We start from the raw sequence: 20,488 nt of genomic DNA on the forward strand, positions 1-20,488 counted from the left end.
AGTACTTTTAGGAACCGTTCTCTTACAGCATTGTTTTCATCTCATTCTTTTAAAAATCAATTTCTAACTAGTATTTATTTAGAAATATTGTTAGTGGGATTTAGTAAGATTCCAACTCAATTTTGCCCTATTTGCCATATTTTACTAAATATGTTTGGCCTTTTTTGCAATTTTGGCAACAGTGTATAGATGAGAATGAAAACAAAAATTGTCTGGAAGGTAAGTCATTTTGATCCTATCAATGAACCCACCAACATTTAATTAAACAGCCTAAAGTTATGGTTTTTTGAAACCTTTTGCTGTCAAGTAATGCGAGGGTATTTTAAAAAAAGAGAATAGATGTGGTTTCCTGCTGGAGACTTCCTGTTACCATTTCCACTTTTAATTTGGAGTGGAAGGAATGAAAGAAGTATGTAACTGAAAATCAGCTATTTTGCCACTGATTGAAAGTGATCAAGTTGGACGAGGGTTATCCTAGAGTCCCTGTAAAGGGGACCACAGAGGAGTATATGACTCAGAGACACCACATGGGCATAGGCACCGGTGCACTGGAATATTTTTATACCCTGGCTAATATAAAAGTCCTATGAAATTTCGGTATTATAATAGATGGTAAATAGGCAGTTGATACAAAATCTTTGGAAGAATTTCTCCAAATTATAGGAGTGGACAATAGGCTGTTTAAACTGAAGATCTGTACCCCAGATCCATCGCTTGAGAGTGGATCTGTTATTTTTAAAGCGTAAGTATAGTACATAAGCTGAAGGATAGCCTTGGCCACAAGTACCTTATATTAGTCACCCAATTCCAGTGGACACTGGGCAGCATACAAAATAAGGGGAAACATAAACCCAGCTAAAAACATGCTCTGACTGGATGGTGGGGAATGGCAGTATTTATACTCCTTGCAGTCATTTGTATTCTTTTTAGCAAGGACGTCTGAATGCACCCCAATATCTTCTTAAGAAACCTTTTACAATGATTGCTGTTTAGCAAATTCTTTTATAATTATATAATTCTTTCAAATTCTTTCAAAACTAACATGGCTGTTGTTATCATACATTAGGGATAAAAAATAAAAATATTATCACTTCTAAATAAATTTTAAAAAGCCGTCAGCAGTCATTACAAGTACATCCTAGCAATTGGCACAGATTTACAGTTAATCTTTGGGCTGCAAGGGGAAAAAAGAAACTAAAACCAGCCACTCTCTAAAAGTCTATGCTATTAATCCATGAAAACAATTAAAATTCATGCATGGTTACCCTTGACGATTTCCTCCCACACATCTTGGAATTTACATTAACATACTTAAAAATGCATTTGTCTCTCTTTCTAGATCTATTTTTAAACTGAACTGATATATTCCAGTCATTAGATTTATAAAATGATTCAGTGTATGCTAATTATTACAATTTACTCAGTGCAATCAGGCTCATCCCAATGGAGCAGTAAGACTGCGCTTCTAATTTAACAGATAGAACAGTAACAATGGGAAGCATGTTGAAAATCCCAAACCCCTGCTAGTAACAGGCTTTTAAGGTACCAAGCTTTTGCTACCTTTAAAATATATAATTGAGTTTATAAGATATCCCTTTGTATTGTTCCCAGAGACACTGTTAAGACTACCTCTAATAACAAATAAGATCAAGGATGTTAGCCCAGTTATAATTTCATGTTTTTAAATAAAGGCACCAGCATAATGCACTTTTGTTACCGATTCAGATCTGGAAGAAAATGCTGGTGTGAAGAAGAGCTTCATCTCTGCCAATATTTCAAAGAGCAGTTAAATCTTGGCTTTTCTATAGATTTTGGAGATAGAATTTATGAAAATTTATCTGTTCTGGAAGTATCAAGTGATTTGTTATTACTGTATGATATTCCACGGTTTTAAACCTAATTGGCAATGGTGAGCCATTTAAGTCTTTGCACTGAAGCAGCAGTGTAAAACCTTATGTCAGTACAGATTTTGTTTTATTCAACCTACCCCATTCTGTTTAAACAAATAGAAATAAGAACTGATATTTGAATGTCTATACATTCAATATATATACAAGCACACATACATACTTTACATATCAAATTATAGCTTGATGAATAGTAGCTGCTTTTTCCATTTTTAAAGAAAAAATAAGGATAAACCAGCATGATGTGTTCTATTTAGATGAACAAAATGTGCTACACATAATGAGAAATCTGTGATGACTAATCCCACCTAGATTTATTTGGAACGTAAATGACATTTCAGTATGGCAAACTACACGTAGCTTCTATTCTATTCTTCATTAGAGAATAAAGTAATAAATAAGCACAAAGACACAAGAAAACTGAATTTTAAATTGCAGTTTAACTATAAATTTGTATTTGTACTGAAACATGTATATCACTGTATTCAAGTATTTTGATTTTTAAACAGCATTCTTGATATTAGGAAACAATTATTCTGAAATACAGTGACAAACGTTTACATTATATAACTTTTGCCACTTTATTTTGTAAAATAACTAGTATAGTCAACTTATTTCTATGCTTTATTTTTGGTTAAGAATATCTTGCCATATTAGTTTGAATTTTCTGGAACAGTTATTTATATTTGAATATTTCAAAGTACAGTAGAAAAAAATCATTAGAACAACACAAATTAAGAAATACGGATGTATAAATCCCTGCCAGTATATTACACATATTGTATCAATATCTTAAACTAGCAGACAATTAAATGGACTGCTACAATAAAAAAAGATTCAACTGTAATGCCCTGAAAACCATTATATATCCAAAGCAATGTTTTCCACAAAAAGTAGATTAACTACATCCCAATCTAAGTTGCCAACCAAAGTAAGAAATTGTACATAGTACACAAAACAACAGAAATGACAAAAATACAGACAAATTATTGGAATTTCAATTATTTAGAATGTTTGAGATTAAAAAATATTACAAAAGGACCCATGTGGGTGTATTTACAAGATTTCCTAGAAATTTCTTCAAATCCAGAGATTTTGTTTTTGTTTCTAAAGTGTCTGTATTCTTAATCAGAAGACTGGGTAGACTTTTATAATTCGCAACTAGACTCTTGCAGTAATCCAACAATTTTACAACAGTAAATACAAAGGTTTTATTAATATTATAAATATTAATGTCAGCAATAATATTTTTCAGCCAATATTGTGAAGAGTTGCAAAACTTGATTCGACTGCAGATAAACGTTGTTCTAAAGCTTTCAGTATTGTTTCTGCCTGTTAAATAAAGTTTGAAAAAAATCAATTTAATATACCACTTTTTTCCTACTTCATTAGTATATTCAGAGAACTCATAGTGGATACCAGAGGTGGTATTCTATCCGTTTGGACCGGTTCGCCCGAACCGGTAGTGGAAATCGCGTGTGGTCTCGCCTACCCACTCCGGCTCTACGGCATCCCACTTAGGTCCTCTTTTCACCAAAAGCACATGTGCATGCTCACATTTGCGAACCAGTAGAGAAGGTAAGTGAATATTACCCCTGGTGGATACCACCTTTCATATCTTATAACTTATAAACAGGGATTTGGAGCTGCATGATACATTGGTCTCAAACAAGCATTATGCAAAGAGCATAAGCAGTTGCATGAACAGATAAAAGTAGTGCTAATATGTTTAATCAGAAAAACTATTATATTTTCAAATAGAAACACACAGCAAAGAACAAAGAAATGTATTTCTTTTCTACCCAAATTTTCCCTTATCTGTATTTTACTCGTATATAAATAAAAGATTTTAAGAGTTCATCATAATACAGTATATACAATAAATAAGTATAGAAGACAAAATATAGATACAGAATAATTATCTTACCCTTCCTAATGATTCTTCTAAACTAGCTCGACTTTCAAGTGTAAGAGGTTCCTCATCAATGTTAGCTTTTTGTTCTGATGACCCTAGGGTATAACTTAGACATTTATAAGTTATAAGCAACATAACAATCATTTATGGGAATAGTCATGACTATAGTATACAGTGCAAGAGAGTCTGTCAAAGGATGAAAGATAAGAGAACAATTCTCATTTTTCTGTAGTAGTAATAATTAATACTAATAATACTATTGAACCTATTTATGAATTCAAAGTATAATATAAATGATCAACCAACTCAATGTCATTTTTAAAATAATGCCCAGACGACCAAGCCTTGTAGCATTCTCCATTCTTGTAACAAGTATGAAAATTTGTAGGAAGGGTTATTTTAATATTCAGTAGCAAAAAATCAGAAATAATGTAATGGCCTCTTTCCAATTAATAATGTTATTGATATTTATTACAATTGTATTAAATGGCATAAGATTCTGTGATCTGTGTTTTAATGACTTTAATTGGAAAAGGTGCTAATAAACTCATTATTTTTCATTTGCATGACTCAATTTTATTCCCACAATGAAGCTTAGTACCAAAAACTTTAAAAAGGAAAAACCATTGTGATTAGAATTATGCAAACATCAAAATTCTAAGTAAACAATATGTACAATGTCAACTATTTTGAAGTGCTAATATAAATATGTGGTAATAACTCTTATCTCTGGAACTTATATCTATTTCACAGATTTTTTTTTATAAAGAGAAGGATATAATGATGTTTGATGGGGGAAGCAGAAATGAACAGAAACTCTACACTTGAAATTTTTTAAAAAATGAGAGCCGTATTTGATGTAGTTTTCTTGTTCCACAAAGCAATAGCACAAAGAATGATGCTCCATAAATTTAAAGCAACAAATACCGGTACTAAATAATATTCCATTAGATTTGAAACATTTCATTTGCCTTTGAAAAAAAATCTGTAATTGAAGAAGTTAAATCTCCAAAGTAACCAATTCTACTTAAGAGATTCTAAGGAAAATGTGAAAGGTTTGCTTACCTTTCTAGGGAGCCTATGTTTAAGCAAAATAAATCTCGTTTATAGTCAAGATGTTTTGGGGTACACCTATAAATGTTTCCAAGTTTCATGTTGCAGCCAGAGCAAAATAAGGTTTCAAGAATGCTGTAAAGTAAAACAGATTTATTTTTAATTACATGTTCTAATTTAGAATTTCTTGCAAATGAAACTAATAATATTGAAAATTCCTGGAAAAACAGATATAATCTCTATAGATTTTATCCTCATATTCAGGTTTCCTCATCCATTTTTTTCCTCTTCCCTTTTGATTTTACACTTGGTCTGATAAAATGTTCAAAAATGAAAAATAACGTACTATGTTGTGATACTGAATGGTCTAACACAAATATTACTATAATATTAGTTTGCTGGGTTCAGATAAATTAAAGAGTAGGACATCTACATATGGTTATTATTAAACTACATGGGCATTTCAAACAAAAAAAAAGCTTTGATCAAAAGTAATCAGCTACAGCAACATGAAGTTTTGCCACAAGTCAATTATAACTTTCATTCTGAAGTTATCATAACTTACCAGCCGGTTTCACCCGCCCGGCTTGAGAGTTTTTGCTCTTTGTCTACTGAGACATTGAGTGTAACACCTGAAATGTGAAAGATACACATCAATGTAAGCAGAAACAAAATGTTCTCATAAAAAGACAGGCCACTTTAATAAACTAAAGAACCCAGAAAGCAATGTCAAAATTGTATGATAGGCAAGGAAAGGTTAACAAAGCTTTCCTTTTAACAATTAAAACACTTATGGTATATTCCACTCGGAGTAGGGGGGCATAAAAAATACAATTCAAATGAATATGAGGGGTCCTTGGTGCTCTCTGAGTTGTTTTCTTGCAGAGGTTTCATTACCCTAACTAGGCAACATCTAGCACCCATGTTACCTAGAGTAATGAAAGATCTGGAAGAAAACAAGCAAACCTAGAGAGCACCAAGGACCCCACATTTCAACCCTGAACTACAAATATTCTCCTTTATTGTTATCAAATGAATATGTAACATAGAAAAGTAAAGATGAGTAAAAAAAAAACAATAGTTCAACAGCATATGCAACCTAAGCAACAGATAAACCAGCTTTGTTGAACATGAAATTTGTTGAAGATCACCAATTCAACAGCAGCAGTGACAAACTACAACTTCTCTTGGGTTTGGGTTTTTGGCCAACATTATCAGGTTCTTGGAAAAAGAATAAACCCTAAATAATCTTGTAGTCAAATATGAGAAAGGGAGAAAAGTTTAGCCTAGAAGAAAAGATATCGCTGCTGACGATGACTTCAGGTATTCCTCGACTTACGATCACAAGTGAGCCCACAATTTCTGTTGTTAAGTGAGATAGTTAAGTGAGTTATGCCCCATTTTACGACTTTTCTTGCCTTAGCTGCTAAGTGAATCACAGCAGTTGAAAAAATTAATAACCAGGCGGTTAAGGGAATCTGGCTTCCCCATCACACTGTCAGAAGATTGCAAAAGGTGATCACGTGTCCTTGCAGCCAGTTGCCAAGCATCTGAACTTTGATCACATGATCCTGGGGAGGCCACAAAGGTTGTTAATGTGCAAAATGGTCATGTCACTTTCTTCGGAATGGCCACTTAAACGAACTGTTGTAAGTCGAGGATTACCTATCCTAGTTTACTTGTTAACACGGAACCGCAACCCGAGAACGAGCAAGGCAAGACGCCAAGGGCGGAAATTCCTTGGCCGGCGCCTGGACGGCTGGCAAGGCCGTTGCGCGCGTCGAGGAAAGAATGTCGACCTAGAACGCGCAGCGTTGCTAGGCAACCGCGCGCGCTTTGTTTTTTTGTTTTTTCCACTGACTCTTGAGCAGGATGCAATTGGTCTCCTCGTCGTTAGTCTCCCAGTTGAGCGTGTCTCCTACAGGCCGTTTACATCCGGCGCACAGGAACACCATAGGCAGGTCCTCTGCACTCGCCCCGTCCTCATTACCGGGCTCTAGATTGTCAGAGAATGTCACCGCCGACAGAGAGCTTTCTTCAAACGGGAGGGTCGCCATTTTTTTTCCCCAAACCACCCGCGCCGAAATCCGACTCCTCCCTTGCCTTAATACCGGAAATAACGGGCGGCCCCTCTCTAGCACGTCAACAGGGTTGTTTCGTTTTCTTGCCCGAGGAGAGGAGGCAGAAGCAGGGGCGGGGCGGGGCGGGGATTTGTGCCGCATGCGCACTAACTCACGCTCTCCCCAAAGCCGCCTCAGTTGATGGATTAGCCTTGGAAGCGCTTTGAATTTAGAGCTGAGATAACTAGTCTGCGAGCGGGTTTCATCTGAAGAGCGAGGAAAGGGCGCGCCGGCTTCATTTACTTCTGAATCGTGGCTAGCATTTGGATTGTACTATTCTGTAATACAGCTCTGCACAGAAAAAAAAGAGCGTACATGTATAAAAAGCAAAATAAACATGTGGCAAAGCCTAAACGTGTTAACAGTGTGGGGACCCTGCTGGGCCAGCAAATACTGCTCTCTCAAACGCTTATACTTCTCGGGATGCAGGTAGCCATATCAGCCAAACCCTACCCCAAAATGAAGTTTTTAACAAATCTATTATACTTCTTACATTTATACCGCTAGAACAATGAATCAGTGGAACAGCTTGCCTCCAGAAGTTGTGAATGCCCCAACACTGGAAGTTTTTAAGATGTTGGATAACCATTTGAAGTGGTGTAGGGTTTCCTGCCTAGGCAGGAGGTTGGACTAGAAGACCTCCAAGGTCCCTTCCAACTCTGTTATTCTATCTATTTGTTATTCTATTCTATTATGCAATCCTTGTCAAATTTCTGTCAGCAGCATCTGATATTCTAAAATGAATTTAAACAGTTGTCTAACTGTGCAAATCATTTTTAACTGTTGGCATTAGATTATAGTACAAACAACACAGTGGGCCAAGGCTCATACTTCAAGCAAGAGACATTCAGTGTCATTTTAACATTTGGCAGCTGCAACAGCAGAAATGAAGGTCAGCCTGAGTAGTTCTGCTATCTCAACCTATTTAAGGATGTCAAATGAAAATTTATTTGCACAATTACAGCTCGGCTTTGTGGAAACACTATAGTTTTGTGTTGGATCTATTAAGAGTCCAAAGCTACCTTGGTTATACTACTGAAATGACCAATTCAACAAATAATATTGTGCGCTATGAATATTATATGGATTACTTTGATCTACCTCCAGTTGATGCAAGTAAGCTGAAAGCCAACAGATGTAAGTACTGCTGTTCTCTCCACTAGGCAGAAATAAATATTTTATTCCCCCTTAACTGAAAGGGCAAGTCTTTCAGATAGAAATGTCTTAGGGTAGGAGAACCAGGGAAACTTAAAATTATATGGGTGGAGATAAATTTAATCTTCCTCGTCTTCACAGAGGCAGGTTTTTGATGGCCAGTTGTTACATCTAGAATACAAGGAAATAGATCCTAAGTATGTTTTATTCTTTTTAAATAAAAAGTATTCAATTTTAATGGATTAATCTAGAAAAATATCTCTTGAAAGTAACTAGGCAATCACCTGCAACTTATGTTTTAAATAGACTATTAAAATAATAAAATAACAGAACAGAATAACAGAGTTGGAAGGGACCTTGGAGGTCTTCTCAGGCAGGAAACCTATAACATTTCAGACAAATGGTTGTCCAATCTCCTCTTAAAAAGTGTTGGTGCATTTACAACTTCAGGAGGCAAGTTGTTCCACTGATTAATTGTTCTGCCAAGAAATTTCTCCTTAGTTCTAGATTGCTTCTCTCCTTGATTAGTTTCCATCCATTGCTTCTTGTCCTGCCCTCGGGTGATTTGGAGAATAGCTAGACTCCCTCTTCTTTGTGGCAGCCCCTGAGATATTAGAATACTGCTAGCATGTCACCCCTAGTCCTTCTTTTCATTAAACTAGACATCTAATTCCAGCAACCATTCTTTATATGTTTTAGTCTTCAGTACCCTAATCATCTTCGTTGCTCTTCTCTGCACTCTTTCTAGAGTGTCAACATCTTTTTTAGATTTGTGGCAACCAAAACTCGATGCATTATTCCAAGGGTGATCTTACCAAGACTTATAAAGTGGGATTTCAATATTTAACTTTCACTACTACTGTACCCTAATACTCATTGATCTCAGTAAGTCTCAGCCAGACTTGAAGATGCTAGTTTCCATTTATAGTGGAAATGGTGCATACATTTTAAAGACAATCTCTTCTTGAATATTTAAACAGAATAAGGACATATGAATTACTTGTATATAAATATGTTTATTTCCATATTCATTTGAAGAGTTCAAATTTATTTTTCAACAGATTCAATTGTCATAGGCTTTTGGATTGGACTTCTTTCTTTTGTGGCATTTCTCTTCTTTATTTTGTTCTACATGTCTCAGTCTGGTACAACATCCACAAAGTGAGTGAAATATCTTTTATTCTGCAAATGATTTTGTAGTTATAAAGTTTGTACAGCTCTAGAAAAAATTTATATACACTGAAAAGACTATGACTTTAACTCTTACATACAATTTAATAAATCACTGAATTTAAAGTACATAATAAACTAAACATAGTCGGGAGAGTTCTTAATTATTTGCAGTTCAGTTTTTCTGAAAATACTTTTCAACACTTTAAAGACAAATAAATCAATCCAAGCAATTTATGTATTTATCACATGTTGCGTTTAGTATCAGAAAAATGGCCAATAACCAAATAAATTTATTGAATCTCAAGAAAATATATTGAAGAGTATCTACTGGATATTGCAAACATATCAGATTCCTATAAACCAGGGATGTCGAACCCGTGGCCCAGTTGTGTAACATGCTGGCCCTGCCCCCGCCCGGTTTAGCGAAGGGGAAAAAAGTCCTGATACGTTACATGATGATGCCATGATGACGCAAGTTTGACACCCCTGCTATAAACTTTCTCATCTCCTACCTCCTACAAAATTGGCAGGTTAGATTCATATTTATTCATTTCAATTTACTTTAATTAAACATTAGTTCCAACTAAAGTAAATTGAAATAAATAAATTTGGATCTAATCTGCCAAATTTAATGCTCTTTTATTTTAAAGATTACATCAATTTTTTGTGGGAAGAATGTCTACATATGTACTTGGAATTTATATATCTTAGACATAGTGTTTGATCAATTTGCAGAATACATTGATCTAACAGCCAATCTCACATAGACAACCTCTCAGAAAGTGATCAACAGTTCCATACAGATAAATATTGCATTGCTGGACATTGACCAAATAAACATTACTGGGACTAAACATTGTAGAGGAAGCTATTGTTATTAAAAACCAATTTAGCATTAAAAACATGCTAGTTTGAAATCCTCACTAGTATAAGGTTCAGTGTGATTTGAGCAATAAATTTATAATATGAACGTTCGATTATCAGTTATTACTGATTTCCCATAATACCTGATAACACTTTAAAGATAATCAAACTTAATTTAGCAATTTTGTTCCCAGGACTGGAAGATCAAAGAAGTTTCCATGGAATTATTCGGAAACTATTCATCAAAATCTTGTTAACAATGACATTGTATGAACATCTGTAGATAACCAAGGAGAAGAAATTGAAGGTCTCTGTTCAAGTAATAGTTTACCATGTCACCATACGGACAATTCTGTGTAAAACTTTCTCACAAATGAAATACGAAGCCTACTACATATTATATTATAGTACAATGTACTAGGAGGAATAACCATGTAAAAAAACTTATAATTCTTTAAAATATATATACTTTGGCCTTTTCGTTATATAACAATCATTGTAGTATTTAATACAAAAGGGTAGATTTACCAGAAAATATGAAATCCACAATTTAATTTAAAAAATATCAAATGAATTATATACATAGATGAGACAAAAATTTTAATATTATATATACAGATTAGAAGCTAAAAGTCATGCTTCAAATCATTAAGGAAATTGAATAAAACCAGAACCAGATCTCTATTGAATTAGTAGTAGAAATATTACATTACTTGTATTTTTACACAATACAAAATGATTGTTATAAAAAAAAAAAACTGACTGATTTTGCAGATTGACTTTGTTCCTAATTGCAAATAAGATGTGATTGAACATTACTTAAGACTAATTAAAAAGTAGTTATGCCTGAGATTCAGTGGAACAAAATACAGTGGCTCTATATTATAAATTATTCACTTTATAAAATACAAACATTTCTATGTATGCATGTATATGCAACATTAAAGTTACATATCTTTTTATCTGAATATAGACTATATCATGTATTGGAAACAGCATTACTATAAAAATAGTAAAAAAAAATTTCTTTTCTGTAATGTAAAATTTTCAATAGTGTTGTATAGTATTGGGCAAAATTTTACAATGACAGGTGTAGTTCATTTTCTAAGAATTACTGGAAATGTAATAATCAGGTTGGATCATTTTTCCATATTTGGTAGCAATGTTGCACAGCCCAACCATGTTGAAAACTAATCTCTAATGGATTGAAACAATTTATAAAAGCTTAGTTTCCTTTCCAACCAATTTAATATTATCAAAGCTTATATCCCCACAAAGTACACTGGAACAGCTTTGTACATGTTAATTGCTGCAAGGACTCTTTACACTTCTGATAGGAAAGTACACAGAATTCTTTCTCAGAAGAATGGCTAATTAACCCGTAGGAGTATACCTCTATGTCCAAAATAACCTTTATATTTCAAAAGTAACTTGGGAACCATTTAAGGATTATAATACTATATATGAGTTTGTACCACATCTAAAATTTCAAGAGATAATATTCTAATTTTCAGTGATTTGTTTGGACATAAATTATTATAGTTATATTACTTTATGATTTATAATGTATTTATTTTACTGCTGTTTATATATTATTTGGATGTTAAATATAACTTGCAATGTAGAATACTCAATTATATAAATCTAATGTTGAAAATGTTTATCTTAATAAATTTCATTTTAGCCAATTTGATTTGCTTGTAAATTCCTATGATTCACTTCATGGTGTGTTTTTTTGGGCCCCTTTTTTTCTTCTATTAGTTTTTTTCTCAAAAATATTAATATGTTAATAAATATAATACATGTAACATATAAATTCATAACAGATAATGAAGTCAGATTTCATTACACCCTTACAGAAAACAGCTAAGCACTTTTGCAAAATAATGTGGTAGACAATTTCTTGTAAATGAATATGACAGACTAGCCTGGTAACATGATAAAAGAAAAGAAAACAAAATATAACCCTGACACTTCTGTGGTCTTGTTTTCTTTCAGCTAGTTTCTGGATCCTGATATGAGATTGTATGAAGCCTGTGCATTATGTACTTTGAATTAAAGGAATGGCTTCTTATAGTTGAGAAATCACATTTAGCTGAAGCAATTTCTGCATAAATATTATTTTGAGGTTTTTGTCTCACAATATGGACCCAGTTTAAGCTTTCTAAATCAGGATAGTATTCTAACAAGAAATAAATATTCAACAGTTTATATATATAAATGGAAAGCCCCTAGGGTGGAGCTGAAAGGCAAAAGGGAAGCAGTATGCTCCCTCCAATATTTGGGATGTGTGTGTGTGCATGCGTGCATATATATATTTATTCTTTGTAATTTTTTTCAGGCTTTTATGTGATGAACATAATACAAAAATACTGCTTTTTAAAAGATCACCCCATTAAAGCAACTTCACCTTTTAATGTGATTTATTAAAACAGAAGCCTGGAAAGAAAAGTTGCTTTAAAATGTTTTTTGTTTCTTCATAAAACAAAACACTACTTCTAAAACCATTTTCAAAGCATACACAACTCTAATGGATATGTTCATTTCACACAACAGTAAACATTATTCTATGTTTACTTTACTACAAAATTATTAACCTCAAACCAATGTTTTGTTCATTACTTTTTCCAGCAGTTTAAAACACAATATACAAAATTAGCATCTAAAACCAGCTTTGCCAAATTCTGAAAAAAACGTAAGTTTATCTGAAATCATGCCTATTATAACTTAAAATTATACTACTGTTAGTAGGAAAATAGACATTGTTTTTGAAACAATTCCTGTAGAATTGTACACAGTGGTTCTTTTTATTTATTTTTTAGTTTCAAGATAGGAATGTTGACAAATGTTTTGAGTTTAAGATTGACTATGACGATGAAGACTTAAAAATGAGTTTATGTCTTTGCAGAGAGAAACCATCGAATCTTCAAATTCCAACCTTTTTTTGTCGTTTCGTTCAGTATCGGTTGCTCCACATATTAGTTTAATGTGTGTCATAAACAGGTCTGGTTGCCTTGCTCCTAGCCAAATGTCTCCAATATAAATTGAAGTAAGGAAAATGCTTGCAGCTAGGAAAAAGAAGATGATAATTACAAATGGGGTATGCATAACATGGGGAAACAACTTTGTTTCAAACTTGAAAGAACCTACTCTATGGCTGAAATTCTGTTGGGATAGGGCAGGCCAAAACCATAACACTTTGGTTTTATACAAAGCAAAATTTATATGGGAGAGTTATATATTCTGTCTTCTGTCCTTTCACCTCTTAGCAAATCCCAACATAGCATATCCCTCTGGTCTACCCCTCAATTTGCTCTGTGCCTGCCCTTCTCAGCCTCTGTTGATGTCCCAGTATGACATATGCCACCATGCCACTCAAGAACTGTCCCCATCAGCTTTCCTCCCTTCAGCTACTCATGTCTTGGCTTTTCATGTGCTTCTCCTGGCATACTTCTACCCTGATTGAAACAGACCTTTTGTTTTGTTTTGTACTGAGAATGGTTTAGATCAGTGTTTCTCAAACTTGGCGACTTTAAGTCCTGTGGACTTCAACTCCCAGAATTCCCCAGCCAGCATAGCTGGCTGGGGAATTCTGGGAGTTGAAGTCCACAGGACTTAAAGTCGCCAAGTTTGAGAAACACTGGTTTAGATACTGGATATCCAACCTTTTGGTTTGCCTGGGCTGCACTGAATGAAGAGGAATTTTCTTGGGCCACACATAAAATGTATAATATAGTCAATGTGTATAAATTGCATCATAACGCTAAAACTGTATGGTCTCGGGGTGCATAACTAGCTGTCCAGGGCTACATGCGGTCTGCATCTGGCAGGTTGGACATGCCTAGTTTAGATATTCCTAGTTATTAGTATTCGAGTATCTGATTTATAGATTTAATTTAGTCTTCAAAAGATCTGCCATGAACATCTTCCAGTAGGACCCACCCACTCCAGTTATAATCTCAGCCCCCCTCCCAATTAATATTTGAATAGTTACTATTGTATTGTCTTGATTTAAAAATAGCAGAAAAACTAATACTTGAAGATTCAAACTATTAAACATTATTGTACCTTGTTTTAAGGATGTGAAAGATATCTATGGAGATGCTTAGTTACCCAGGTCGTAGTTGTCCCAAAGGTGCTTTTTCAAAAGATAACTGGACTTCCTTTGGTTTTCCTTGAAGACGTTTTGCTTCTCATTTAAGAAGCTTCTTCAGTTCTGAAGTTCTTAGATGAGAAGCAAAATGTCTTCAAGGAAAAACAAAGGGAGTCCTGTTGTCTTTTGAAAAGAGCACCTTTGGGATATTACAGATAATTATATACTAAAGCCCAATGTTCTGAACTATTATTTGCCCTTGACCGTAACCCATCTTCTGGAAATGTTAATCTCTATTATGATATATAGCAAATGCCAAGGTTTCATGAAGCAGAACAGCTTTTTTCAATTTGACGTCTTCTAATCGTACCTATACGTTAATAGACATGAAGTTTAGCAATGTCAAAGGCAACATGTAGGGAAAGGACAGAATATTTTTTGTAAAAAAAAACAAAAAAGTTACCTTTGTTCACTTCTGTCACTTCAGTGAGGCAGAATTTCTTCACAGCCCCATGAAAATTATTTTCTGCCAGGCCCTGAGATTCTAGTAGATGGAGCATGATTCCATTAAGCACAGAGAGCTCACTCAACTTCATAACTTCAGAGGCATTACAGATGCTACTATAAAGCTTAAATATAGCCCTTTTCAGGGTTCCATCTTTAAGAATATAATCCAATATAATGTTGTTTCCAAAATCACATTTTTTAAACCACCAGAAAGTCAGGAGTGCATTCTGAATGTTCAAGTTGCTATCAAGGAAGGATGTCACAAGCCATCTAAATACTAAATAAGCAATCTTGCAGGTAAGATCTGGATTACTATATCCTTTCTGTTCTGTTGGCGATTTTGCTGATGTTTCCAGTAAAACAGGTTCCCAGTGGATAAAAACGGATCTCAGAAGAGTTCTACATTCATTTAAATAATCTTCTTTCCATACAGAGATTGCAGCTGCCTCTATTTCAATTTTATTCCTTCTCTGAGCTAGTCGGATTGATGCTGGAGAATGTAACCGTGGTTTGTTCCTGTCTGTATTTCCTGAAGTAAATAAAAGGAAACCCCTTTTATAAACAATGAAACAAGGGCAATCATTGAGTAATTAAACAGTACTAAGGCTGAGATGAATTGACAGATGTTGTCATGCAGATTAACTTCCTAGTGAATATGCTATTACCTCAAAAAGTAGCAGATTTAATATTAAAAAAATACCAACAAGTTAACTATGGCACCTCAATTATTAAAAGCAAATGCTAATTCATATCTAACAAGATCTCTGGAACAGCACCCATTCTGTGCAGCAAAAATATATGTATCAAATGCATCAAAGGCTTACACTCCTTTTGAAAATTAACATCAACGGTAGCAGTTTAGCTAAACAGAATCAGATGCATGTTCACATTACACAGTATAAAGTTGTTTATACACTGTATCCCAGGGGTGGGTTCCTGCCAGTTATAACCTCTTCTATAGAAGAGGTTCCACAAATCTACCGTGCTGTTTAGAACCGGTTCCAGCTCCCTCCCCCTGCCCGTCCGCACCATGCTTGCCCCGCCCACCACTCACTGATTGGCTGGCTCACCAATCGCCCCATCTGCCTCTAAGAGTCCTATCTAAACCTTAAAGTCTTAAAGCTGTCAAGTTTGAACATCCCTGGGGTTTTTTTTCTAAAGGGTTAGGGGTGCAAAGGTCTTGTAACTTGCTTTAAGACTTGCACACTTCAATGCCAGAGTTCTTGAGCCAACATGACTGGAGGAGGAATTCTGGGAATTGAAGTCCACAAGTCTTAAAGCTGTCAAGTTTGAACACCCCTGGGGTTGTTGTTTTTTTTCTAAAGGGTTAGAGGTGCAAGGGTTTTGTAACTTGACAGCTTTAAGACTTGCGTGCTTCAAATGCCAGAGTTTCTGAGCCAACATTTTGGTTACTAAGCAAGAGCGTTGTTAAGTGAGTTTCACCACATTTTACAAGTTGGCCACACCCACCCAGTCACATGACTGCCAAGCCCACTCCCACCCGGTCACATGGCTGGCAAGCCACTCCCACAAAGCAGGCCACACCTACAGAAGAGGTTCTAAAAAAAATTTGAAACCCACCACTGTTGTATCCCTACATATTTTCAAAGTATTTTAACTCCCTTACAGTTCTTCCTCAGTCATTCCTCCCTCATTAAGGATTGCTTTTCCTGAAGTAATCTTTGACAAACCAAAACACTGATTATGTGCCTATTTCCAATGCCTTTGTGTTAGATAAAAACCTTTTGACACTGACTTTAGGTGAGGCTAAGATGAAGATATTCAAATTAGTTTGCCATCATGAATCAAGGAGATATTTTCTAATATATGCCTGCCGAATTCAATATTCTAGACTCTAGAGTAACTCATCTGGCAAACAACATATTGTTTTGTGAGAGTTATTACAAATGGAGGAATCTATTTTGATCTCAGAATAAGTGGCTGTTTTTACAGCATTTGCTGAATCTACACATTAATATAACATGGCAACTCTCTGAAGTACTTTTAGAATACTTACTAAGCAATTCTTTGATTTGGTATTGTTGTGCAACAACATGCAGGTCATCCTGAAGTTCCACATCTTTGCTAATTATACTCCACTTGTACAAAAGTATCAACACATCATTGTTTGAAAGGATATGTTCATTTACAACGAATCTGCCCATTTCTCTGAAGGCTTCAATAACCAGAGTACGGTATTCCAATACAGAACTTAATACACTGAAAAACTGAATAAACTCAACAGGATCCAAGTTGGTTCTATTTAGCAAAAGACAGGGGACAACATTAGGACAAAATATTTATATCATCTCACATTATGCACAATATAATTCACTGCTCTTTATTGATTTTGTTAGGCACCGAATAGTTAACCTCATTCCTGAATAAAGCAAAACAAGAAACCGATGGATAATTTATATATTGGAAAACATTGCAAATATGACATAAATGTTGTACATATATATTAATCTTATAGAAAATTAGCATAATGTGACTTGGAGCCAATGACTTATCAGATTTTATGGCTTCTGAATCTGTTGCTCCCTGGATGTGGAGCAACCAACTTTGACTCAATCCTACCAAGACCAAGCCGCGGGTGGTTATTACGCAATTTGGGGTTTCTGCTCTGTAAGCAGATGGCAGCTATGGTCATAAAGACATTTGGGCAGCTCCAGTTGGTGCACCAGTTGCATCCTTTCCTGGATCAGAAAGCCCTTCGGTGAGTCATGTCCTAGGCACCTTGTGGCTCAACTACTGCAAAACTGATAATTTCAACTTCCAAATTCTTTCTTAGGAATAATTTCTAAGGGGGGAGGAAAACCATAAAAGATATATTTTATCTTTTAAAATATATGGGACATGGGGGAGGAAAACCATAAAAGATATATTTATTTTATTGTCCATTAAGAATTAAAATTAGATTTAACATCTCCCTTAGATAAGAATAGTTGTAGGAGGTCAAGATAGGTCAAGAGCTCACCAAAAACAAAAGTTCAAATAACATATGTAGTCGATACCTCCCTATTCAGTTCTGCTAATGGGATCCAAACTAGTGTGAAACAACCTTAAGAAAAGCCTCCTAAATCAGTAACAATGTGAGATAGAAATTCCAAATGATACAAAGCATGAATTATGGAACACAGCAGAAAATATTAATGGCTGCCTAGACTGGGCTAGATTATGATGATGACAAATATTTACAATGAAAAAGTAATTCTTTTTGTAAAGGAAAAGCATATGCCAAAGCAGTACAACAATACAATACCTTAAAAATACATAAAAATTACCTGATGTGGTTAAGAAGTATTAGCAGAACATGGAGAAATTCATTAATAAGCTGGATGGGAAGGAATTTCCGGTTTTCTTTTAATTCTTTTAATTGGCTAGATGAACTGAGTGAAGTTTGCTTATTTCCTAAATTAGTTTTCCAGAGAGTGTCGATTAAGGAGATTACGTGCATTAGCAATTTGTTTTCTAGAAACCTAGAAATAAAAAGGACAAGTATTTGAGGAAAACATTTAATTTTATACGTCAATTATACAATATTACATTCTCCAGAATCTCTTAGCAAATAAAATTTGGATAAGTCACTTGCTTTAAGTGAAGTCTGATATTTTTAAAAGAGGTGGCATAGTTTGAATTGAGTTTTTATTTGACCCCGAAGTACTTAAGCTTTTAATAAAACTTACCAAGTCATTTTTCTGATTATTATTCAATTGTGTCAAAAAGTCTAAATATGAAGAAAACATGCATCTATGAAAGGCAATGTCCCTTGAACGTAAATTAATTGAAAAGGTTTAACCTGCTTTATTGCATACCGTGTTCTTTAAAAATAAATCTAATATTAATCACTTACTGAGTTGCTACTTTAAATGAGAGAGAGAGAGAGAGAGTTTGTTAACATAGAGGCCTAAAGAGATTTCTGTGTACCTTTTCTCAACAACAGATAACAGCCAGGTTAAAAGACTATGGTCCCTTATTAGTTCATAAGCAGCTTTAGTGATGTATGCAGCATTTTGAAGTATTTCCAGAATCTGATACTGAAAAGCAAAAAAAAAAAGTTGATGATGATGATAAAAGGGAATTTTCTAGCACCATGTTATAGATCAGGATAGCATCTAATGATTTAATAATAGTGGCTACAATTCACTATATTCACTCCTAAGAGTGGAGTATTTGGAGAAATACTAATTATCGTCTTATCTGTGTTCATATATTATCAAACTTTCTAGGGAACAGAATAAAGTGATGTTGCTGTAGTTGTCACGGTGTTCATTACATTTTCTACATTGAATTTCAGTTGTGGGATCAATCATATCAACTAAGAGAGAAGCCAATATAGGGCAACTAGAGAGATAAGATAGATATACAAGAGTCTGGGATAATAAATGCTCAGATAGACTACAGCAATTGAAGTGTGTGTGTGTTTGTGTGCGTACGTGCCCAAACATATTGGTAAATCCATGTCAGATTAGGCTTTCTGGACGTTTTTCTGTTTTCTAAACTATTTTTGTGTTGTGCAAATTCTATACCTGAATGCATAATTTGCCCATCATACATCAAAAAATGCAAAGGGCAGTAATGCCTGCATGCAGATTCTATATTTTCATCTAGACTCATTTGAAATTGCATTCAATTATATTCTTCTGCTTAAGGTAGCTTTTTGCTCCAGAGGGGTCTATTCCAAACAGGAGTGGAAAGGCGGTAAGCTTTCAAACTTGCTTTTTTTCCTCCTGGTAGCCTCTCTCTGCCATCTTCCACAGCATTTCAGAGAAATGGCAACTCTCTGCATCAGAGTTTAAAATCTCTCTGACTGAAAAATCCAACTGACTGCAGCAACATTTGGTAAGTTTTTTTTTTTGCTTCAAGTGTTACATTTATTACAGAATGTATAAGCAAGGGTTCAATTTACCCTGACAGACTCAGATTAACACCTTGGGATAAAAGTGTAAATGCCATTCCTCCTCTGAATGAAATGAAATTTCATTTTATTTTCAAAAGAGTTTACCTGTGTTGCTTCATCACACAATGGGCTATAGAAGAAGGACAGAATGACATGGAAAATGCTTTGATAATCGTATAGCTGATAGCAGTTTTTATCTCTAAGACCTTCTCCAATAATAGCTAGAACCCATTCACGCTCCATTTTGTGCTGGAAAACAAAGAAAATGCATAAAGCGTCACCAAGGAATCAAGCAAAATTACATTATAGTTCTCTTTCATGTAGAGAGAATGCTGAGTCCAGACAACAGATGTGCTTCAAAAAGAAGACTAAAAAAAAAATAGAAATCCTTAAACCACAGTTGAACCAGTTAAATTCCAGATATACTAGCAGGTATTTTTCCACTTACAATTTAGGGATTACAACTCAATTTTATCCAGTTTTCTTTGAATCAGCAGATTGAAACAGCGGTGGTTTCCGGTTGCAATGGGGCCCAGCGTCCACCACATGAACGTGCCCAGCGTGTGCTCAGCGCGCGCATGCATCCTTACCTCTTGCGACGCCTCCACGATGCTCCAACTGCTCGGCGGAGCGTCGCATAGATGCCATGTACTCCGTGCGCAGAAGCGCAGAAGAGCTCAAATACAAGTAAGGAGCTCAGGTGGGCCCCCCGCAGCACCGTACCGGAATTTGCAAAATTCCTGCAACCCACTACTGGATTGAACTAAATAAATATTAGCAATCCATAATGCCTAAAGA

General features: G+C 34.8%; 2 protein-coding genes across 4 annotated transcripts in view; both read right to left on the reverse strand.

Annotated features, from left to right (window-relative positions):
- Positions 1-2,328: 2,328 nt before the first annotated feature.
- On the reverse strand, positions 2,329-7,064 carry MIS18A (MIS18 kinetochore protein A). The gene is made up of 5 exons (XM_081951499.1): positions 6,737-7,064; positions 5,441-5,507; positions 4,888-5,010; positions 3,835-3,928; positions 2,329-3,239 (listed from the first exon to the last, which is right to left on the reverse strand). Exons 1-5 carry the CDS (start codon positions 6,930-6,932, stop codon positions 3,159-3,161), a joined length of 561 nt encoding a protein of 186 aa, XP_081807625.1. The 5' UTR covers positions 6,933-7,064; the 3' UTR covers positions 2,329-3,158.
- Positions 7,065-9,155: 2,091 nt separating this feature from the next.
- The window catches only part of URB1 (URB1 ribosome biogenesis homolog), a 61,598-nt gene continuing 50,265 nt past the window's right edge, over positions 9,156-20,488 (reverse strand). For 2 of the 3 annotated variants that reach the window (XM_081952734.1, XM_081952733.1), the window contains exons 34-39: positions 19,796-19,939; positions 18,718-18,827; positions 18,075-18,269; positions 16,805-17,046; positions 14,744-15,316; positions 9,156-13,255 (exon numbers count right to left, since the gene is read on the reverse strand). In XM_081952734.1, coding sequence (XP_081808860.1) covers positions 13,044-13,255; positions 14,744-15,316; positions 16,805-17,046; positions 18,075-18,269; positions 18,718-18,827; positions 19,796-19,939 — 1,476 coding nt within the window. In that variant the 3' untranslated portion in view covers positions 9,156-13,043. The remainder of the gene's footprint in view (positions 13,256-14,743; positions 15,317-16,804; positions 17,047-18,074; positions 18,270-18,717; positions 18,828-19,795; positions 19,940-20,488) is intronic. The other variant, XR_014175351.1, reaches the window with a different exon arrangement.

This window comes from Natrix helvetica (assembly GCF_964273705.1).
Source record: "Natrix helvetica genome assembly, chromosome: 4".
NCBI lineage: Eukaryota > Metazoa > Chordata > Lepidosauria > Squamata > Natricidae > Natrix > Natrix helvetica.

Coding starts and splice junctions, on each gene's coding strand:
- MIS18A (XM_081951499.1), bottom strand. CDS start 6,932: ATGGCGACCCTCCCGTTTGAAGAAAGCTCTCTGTCGGCGGTGACATTC. Junction 5,011..5,440: donor CGGGCGGGTGAAACCGGCTG/GTAAGTTATGAT, acceptor TTTACTTTACAG/CATTCTTGAAACCTTATTTT. Junction 3,929..4,887: donor AACATAGGCTCCCTAGAAAG/GTAAGCAAACCT, acceptor TAAATGTCTAAG/TTATACCCTAGGGTCATCAG.